The sequence below is a fragment of the Dipodomys ordii genome, unplaced genomic scaffold (assembly GCF_000151885.1).
Source record: "Dipodomys ordii isolate 6190 unplaced genomic scaffold, Dord_2.0 Scaffold66, whole genome shotgun sequence".
NCBI classification, from domain to species: domain Eukaryota; kingdom Metazoa; phylum Chordata; class Mammalia; order Rodentia; family Heteromyidae; genus Dipodomys; species Dipodomys ordii.
Window position 1 is genome coordinate 1,159,623 of NW_012267282.1, and position 8,036 is coordinate 1,167,658.

General features: G+C 60.9%; 1 protein-coding gene across 1 annotated transcript in view; it reads left to right on the plus strand.

The window, feature by feature from the left end:
• The window catches only part of Rimbp2 (RIMS binding protein 2), a 39,302-nt gene that overhangs the window by 18,586 nt on the left and 12,680 nt on the right, over positions 1 to 8,036 (plus strand). The window contains exons 7-10 of the mRNA XM_013023196.1: positions 1,334 to 1,485; positions 1,960 to 2,415; positions 2,699 to 2,845; positions 3,102 to 3,260. Of these exons, the coding sequence (XP_012878650.1) occupies positions 1,334 to 1,485; positions 1,960 to 2,415; positions 2,699 to 2,845; positions 3,102 to 3,260 (914 nt within the window). The remainder of the gene's footprint in view (positions 1 to 1,333; positions 1,486 to 1,959; positions 2,416 to 2,698; positions 2,846 to 3,101; positions 3,261 to 8,036) is intronic.

An 8,036-nucleotide genomic window follows, 5' to 3' on the forward strand; every position in this document is an offset into this window, starting at 1 on the left:
CCTCCCCCTCCCCTTCCTCTTCCTTGATGAACCGTTGGCTGCTTTCCAGTTTCTGGCTACTGAAGATAAAATTATGGAGGAATTATGTGCTGTTTCTCCATTTACTCTGGTGCTAGTTGTAGGAATGACAAATGTCCTTCATCCCTCCTATCCCAGTGTGGGCAGAGTGTTTTTTATCGGGAGTGAAGGGGTCACGTGGCATTGGCCCGTCTACCACGTCAGAGAAGCACCTGCTTTTGTGATGTAACGGGACCTCCCGCCAGGACTGGGCTCTGCCTAGATCTGATGTGCTGCCTTTCCTTCTGGCAGCACTGAGATTTGAACTCAGGACCTTGTGCTTGCCAAGACCAGCACTGCAGTACTGAGCCGTGCTGTGTTGTTTCACTGGTTACTTTCCGGTGGAGTCTTAGCTCTCCCGGGTTCACACCTGAGCTGAGATCCACCTGACATGAGGCTGCCCGTCCGCTGGCATCACAGATGTGTGCCACGGTGCCCGGCTGCCCCCAGGTGTTCACAGTGTTGATGTGGTGGTGATGGTGATGATGGTGGTGGTGATGGTGATGATGGTGCCCAGCCTGGGGAGCTCGAGGCCCAGGGACACTCCCTCCGAAAGAAAGTGACCCATAATCTCCAACCACAGGCGTTGTGGAGCTCCACTCCAGGTCTGGAGGAAAGGGAGGTACCGACGGGTGACGTGGCCCCTTCCTACCTGTCACCTGAATTAGTGCTCAAGATGCCCTCTCTTGCAAGACAGGCTTGGGAACGAGGAGACACGGTAGCCATGTCACTGTGACTGTGTGGCGCTCGGCTCCCGGGCAGACGGCTCCACCGCCTCTTGGTGTTGCCGAAATCCCCCCTCCCCCCCCCCCGGCCTCTTGGTGCTGCCGAATCCCTGTAGTAAGATGCACCGTGTGAAGTCCAGGCTTGCTGGCTCTGGGCTCTGATGAAGCTGGAGGGAGAGGAGGAAGAGGAGATGGGGGGAGAGAGGAGGAAGACAGAGTGGGAAGGAGAAGAGGGAGCCAGCCTCCCTGGACCCTCCCCGGCCCTGGCAGGCCGGCTGCCTCCCGGTGCCCCTGCAGAGGCCCGTGCACCGCCCCCTGCCTGAGAACGGGCGCGGAGGTGGCTCCCCGGCATAGATCCTGGAAAAGAGCGAAGCAGCCCACGGCTCGGCGCTGCGCCGTCTCCCGGGGCTTGTGTACGCCCACCGTCTCTGCCGTCCTTCCTTCCTCTCCTCCCTGCCGACTTCCTTCCAGGGCTGGGCTGTTTCTGGGCGAGACGGTCCACCGTGGCATGAGGCCCAGCCCTGAGTGCTCCGCTCCTCTGTCCCTCCCAGGCCCTCCGGCCCCCCCGCAAGACGTCACCGTCCACGCCGGGCCCACGGCGGCTGCCGTCCAGGTCTCCTGGAAGCCGCCTGCACTGACTCCCGCCGGGCTGTCCAACGGAGCAAACGTCACCGGCTATGGCGTCTATGCCAAAGGGCAGAGGGTGAGTTGATGGGAGCGGAGGCAGGCTCGGTCCGGGAGGGCTGAGGCTCGGGCGCCTCGGTCAGCCGTGGTTGTGCCTGCCCCAAGACTCTTCTCCCCCGGGGGCGGGCGGGTGAGGACGCAGCCAGGCGGGTCCTCCCCCTCCCCTGACCTGCACGGCCCAGAAAGGCCCCGTCTGAGCCCCAGGTGGCCGACTACCGGCCTACGGGGCCGTGGCGAATCCTCGTGGGAAATCCCGCAGGATCCACACCTTCACCGGTGACCAGATGTGGGCTCCCTGTCCTGGCACACAACATGGGGGGTCTGGAGCGGGGAGTCTGCAGGCTCCCTCCTCCGTGGACAGAGCCTCCGGGTACCCTGCCGTGGGCTCCTGAGCGAGCCCTCGGGGCCCCTCGCGAGGCAGGGAGTGGGGCGCAGAGGGCGCGGAGGCTTGGGCAGCCGCCAACCCCTCCCCTGCGGTGCCCCTCCTTCCCAGGTGGCCGAGGTCATCTTCCCGGTGGCGGACTGCGCGGCGGTGGAGGTCCTGCGGCTGCAGAGCCTGGAGGCCAGCGCCGTGACCGTGCGCACGCTGTCCGTGCAGGGCGAGTCCGTGGACTCAGTGCCCGCGGCCGTGCCCCCCGGCCTCCTGGTACCTCCGGCCCCCCACCCGAGGACTGCCCCCCCACCAAAGCCATTAGCAACTGCCCCCGACACCAAAGACAAGCACCTGGGGCCTCACGCCAAGGCCGACACGTCCTGGGAGCAGAGCCGGGCGCCGGCCCCACCACACCGGCACACGCTGGAGCCACCGGGCCTGCAGGGCCCCGAGCCCGGGAGGAGGTCACCCTCGCCCAGCCGGATCCTCCCGCAGCCCCAGGGAGCGCCCGTGTCCACCACCGTGGCCAAGGCCATGGCCCGAGAGGCCGCACAGAGGGTGGCAGAGAGCTGCCGGGTGAGCGTCGCTCCCACCCCGCGTAAGCCCTCACGCACACCCGCACACACACATGCACGCGTGGACACCAGCAGGTCTGTGCACACGGAGATCCATCAGTCAACACAGACTTCTTCATGTGAAGATCTCCACGCGCTGTCCCGGAGGGAGGCCCCCACGCTTGTTGTAGACACGGTCCCCTGGGCTCCTTGTCCCTGTCCCATAGCACCGGGGCTGAGCGGGACCCTAAGCTGGTGGCATCTCCACGCACTCCCAGCTTACCTCCTCCCCTTCTCTTCCCAAGTTAGAGAAAAGGAGCCTCTTCCTGGATCGGGGGGACGCGGGGCAGGACGCCAACTCGGACGAAGAAGACGGCTACACCTCCCCCAAGGTCAAGAGGAGAGGCGCGTCGGTGGACGACTTCCTGAAGGGGTCGGAGCTGGGCAAGCAGGTGAGCGGGCGCCGGGCCTCGGTGGCCTCTGCCGAGGGACAAGGACATTCCGCCCAGAGCCTCCCGGTGGGGAGGCCTGTCCTCACCTCCTCTGCCCGGGCTGGCCCAAGCTGGCCCCATGTCCGGCCTCCCCATGTCCAGCCTCCCCTCCCGATCCCCCACGGTGAGGCCTCCAGGCCTGCGGCCTCATGGGCTGGGACCCCCTGGAGGGGCGGGGTTGAGGGAGCTTCCCGTCCATGTGCCTTGCTCCCCACAGCACCCCTGCTGCCATGGAGATGACTACCACACGGAGAGCAGCCGGGGCTCCGACCTCTCGGACATCATGGAGGAGGATGAGGAGGAGCTGTACTCTGAGATGCAGCCGGAGGACGGAGGCCGGCGGAGGCCCAGCGGCACCTCCCACAATGCCCTCAAGGTGAGCGCCGGGCACTGGCACGGGCGCCCTTGCGCGGTGCCCGCCAGCGCGGCTCCTCCCAGGCCCTCTCTAGGGCTGGCTCCACATTGGCCTCCCCCGGGGGACCCTGCACGGACGCAGGCACCACGCAGGCGCCCGTGATGCCTCGGGGGTGGGCAGCCTCCCGGGCAGCTGGGGGAGGGCTGCGGAGTTGTCGGGTGAAGAGGGCCCAGGGAGGTAGGGCGCCCCGAGGGCACGCAGCCGGTCACGCAGCCGGTCACGCAGCCGGTCACGCAGCCGGTCACGCAGCCGGGCATGCAGCCGGGCACGCAGCTGGGCACGCAGTGTGTATTAGAACAGAAGGCGGGGGGCCAAGGATGCCCAGCCCAGGGTCCCACAGCGGACTTCTGCGCTCCTTGCCGAAGCCATGGTGGAACCTTGGGGAATTCTTACCCACAGAACCTTCCAGATCCCTTACAGTCCTGCTTGGCTGCAGCCCGTGCCGTTCCTCACGTGCAGGGTCTGATCTGAGGCCCCGTGTGCCCCAAGCTGTGCCCTAGAGCAGAGCCCCCCAGAGTGTCTTTGATGGGGCACATAGCTGCCCGCTCACCTTCCAGACTCTTCTCCTGAGATGGAGGAAGATGCTGGAAGGCTGACTCCTCATCACCGCCTAGGGGCCGATAGGAAGGGGCAGCCTGTCCCGTGAGGAGGCCCGGAGGGAGGCAGCCCCCCCCCCCACCCCTCAGACACAGCAGGGTGGGCGTCCACCTGCAGGGTGATGCGGGGCCACGGGCTCTGAGGTGCTCCTGGATTTTAAAAAGCAGGGCTTTGACAGGCCGTCCTGGTTTTCTAGATTCTCCCTGGAAAGGGCCAGAGGACAAATAGCCTAGAATGTGGCACCGGAGCAGGAGGGTTGGCAGTTAGCAGAGATCACACTCACCTCTGTGTCTGAGTGTGGCCCGGCCCACGCACATGGATGTGGTGCCCGCCTGTGCCCCCCCCGCCGTGAGGGCACGCTGAGACACAAGGGGGCAAGCAGGGCCCCGCAACGTCACAGCTCATGTTGGCCAAGTAGCAAGCAGTGACTTGCCAGGGTGTTGCCTGCCTGGAGAAGGGGCAGAGTGTGCCCAGTGTTCAGGAGTACGGAGCAGTGTGGAGAGCCCAGTCATCCCAGACTCCCTGATATCCGTGATGCAGAATCATCCCAGACACAGCTCACACCATGACGCAGAGTCATCCCAGACACAGCTCACACCGTGATGCAGAGTCATCCCAGACACAGCTCACACCATGATGCACAATGATCTCAGACGCAGCTCACACCGTGATGCACAATCATCCCAAATGCAGCTCACACCGTGATGCAGAGTCATCCCAGACACAGCTCACACCCGTGATGCAGGGTCATCCCAGACACAGCTCACACCATGATGCACAATCATCCCAGACGCAGCTCACACTGTGATGCAGAGTCATCCCAGACACAGATCACACCGTGATGCAGAGTCATCCCAGACACAGATCACACCGTGATGCACAGTCATCCCAGATGCAGCTCACACCTGTGATGCAGAATCATCACAGACACAGCTCACACCGTGATGCAGGGTCATACCAGACGCATCTCACACCGTGATGCAGAATCATCCAGGCACAGCTCACACCTGTGATGCACAATCATCCCAAACGCAGCTCACACCGTGATGCACAATCATCCCAGATGCAGCTCACACCTGTGATGCAGAGTCATCCCAGATGCAGCTCACACCTGTGATGCAGGGTCATACCAGACGCAGCTCACACCGTGATGCACAATCCCAGACGCAGCTCACACCGTGATGCAGAGTCATCCCAGATGCAGCTCACACCCGTGATGCAGATCATCCCAGACAAAGCTCACACCGTGATGCACAATCCCAGACGCAGCTCACACCGTGATGCAGAGTCATCCCAGACGCAGCTCACACCTGTGATGCAGAGTCATCCCAGACATAGCTCACACCGTGATGCACAATCCCAGGCGCAGCTCACACCCATGATGCACAGTCATCCCAGACACAGCTCACACCGGGATGTACAATCATCCCAGACGCAGCTCACACCCGTGATGCAGGAACATCCCAGACGCAGCTCACACCGTGATGCAGAGTCATCCCAGACACAGCTCACACCGTGATGCAGGGTCATCCCAGACTCAGCTCACACCGTGATGCAGGGTCATCCCAGACGCAGCTCACACCTGTGATGGAGAGTCATCCCAGACGCAGCTCATACCCGTGATGCAGAATCATCCCAGACACAGCTCACACCGTGATGTAGGGTCATCCCAGACACAGCTCACACCTGTGATGGAGAATCATCCCAGACGCAGCTCACACCCGTGATGCAGAATCATTCCAGACACAGCTCACACCGTGATGTACAATCATCCCAGACGCAGCTCACACCCGTGATGCAGGGTCATCCCAGATACAGCTCAACCATGATGCAGAGTCATCCCAGACGCAGCTCACACCCGAGATGCAGAGTCATCCCAAACACAGCTCACACCCGTGATACAGGGTCATCCCAGACACAGCTCACACCGTGATGCACAATCATCCCAGATGCAGCTCACACCGTGATGCAGGGTCATCCCAGACACAGCTCACACCGTGATGCACAATCATCCCAGATGCAGCTCACACCGTGATGCACAATCCCAGATGCAGCTCCCACCGTTATGCAGAGTCATCCCAGACACGGCTCACACTGGTGATGCACAATCATCCCAGACACAACTCTCACCCGTGATGCAGGGTCATCCCAGATGCAGCTGACACCGTGAGGCAGAGTCATCCCAGACACAGCTCACACCATGATGCACAATCATCCCAGACACAGCTCACACCGTGATGCACAATCATCCCAGACACAGCTCACACCTGTGATGCAGAGTCATCCCAGACACAGCTCACACCAGTGATGCAGAGTCATCCCAGACGCAGCTCACACCCGTGATGCAGAGTCATCCCAGACGCAGCTCACACCTGTGATGCAGGTTCATCCCAGACGCAGCTCACACCTGTGTTGCAGAATCATCACAGACACAGCTCACACCGTGATGCAGGGTCATCCCAGACGCAGCTCACACCGTGATGCAGGGTCATCCCAGACGCAGCTCACACCGTGATGCAGAGTCATCCCAGATGCAGCTCACACCATGATGCAGGGTCATCCCAGACGCAGCTCACACTGTGATGCAGAGTCATCCCAGACGCAGCTCACACCGTGATGCAGAATCATCCAAGCACAGCTCACACCTGTGATGCACAATCATCCCAAACGCAGCTCAGACCGTGATGCAGAGTCATCCCAGATGCAGCTCACACTGTGATGCAGTCATCCCAGATGCAGCTCACACCGTGATGCACAATCATCCCAGACACAGCTCACACTGTGATGCAGAGTCATCCCAGACGCAGCTCACACCATGATGCAGAGTCATCCCAGACACAGCTCACACCCGTGATGGACAATCATCCCAGACGCAGCTCACACCCGTGATGCAAGGTCATCCCAGACGCAGCTCACACGTGTGATGCAGAGTCATCCCAGATGCAGCTCACACCTGTGATGCAGAATCATCACAGACACAGCTCACACCGTGATGCAGAATCATCCCAGACACAGCACAAACCTGTGATGCAGAGTCATCCCAGACACAGCTCACACCTGTGATGCAGGGTCATCCCAGACAGAGCTCACACCGTGATGCAGAGTCATCCCAGACACTGATCACACCGTGATGCACAGTCATCCCAGATGCAGCTCACACCTGTGATGCAGAATCATCACAGACACAGCTCACACCGTGATGCAGGGTCATCCCAGACGCATCTCACACCGTGATGCACAATCATCCCAGACACAGCTCACACCTCTGATGAAGAGTCATCCCAGACGTAGCTCACACCTGTGATGCAGAGTCATCCCAGATGCAGCTCACACCTGTGAGGCAGGGTAATACCAGACACAGCTCACACCGTGATGCACAATCCCAGATGCAGCTCACACCGTGATGCAGAGTAATCCCAGATGCAGCTCACACCGTGATGCAGGTTCATCCCAGGCGCAGCTCACACCTGTGATGCAGATTATCCCAGACGCAGCTCACACCCGTGATGCAGGGTCATCCCAGACGCAGCTCACACCTGTGATGCAGAGTCATCCCAGATGTAGCTCACACCGTGATGCACAGTCATCCCAGACACAGCTCACACCATGATGCACAATCATCCCAGACACAGCTCATACTGTGATACAGAGTCATACCAGACAGAGCTCACACCCGTGATGCAGATTCATCCCAGACACAGATCACACCCGTGATGCAGAGTCATCCCAGACGCAGCTCACACCTGTGATGCAGGTTCATCCCAGGCGCAGTTCACACCTGTGATGCAGAATTATCCCAGACGCACTCACACCCGTGATGCAGGGTCATCCCAGGCGCAGCTCACACCCGTGATGCAGAGTCATCCCAGACACAGCTCACACCTGTGATGCAGAGTCATCCCAGACAGAGCTCACACCCGTGATGCAGAGTCATCCCAGACACAGCTCACACCGTGATGCACAGTCATCCCAGATGCAGCTCGCACCTGTGATGCAGAATCATCACAGACACAGCTCACACCGTGATGCAGGGTTATCCCAGACACAGCTCACACCATGATGCACAGTCATCCCAGACGCAGCTCACACCTGTGTTGCAGAATCATCACAGACACAGCTCACACCGTGATGCAGGGTCAT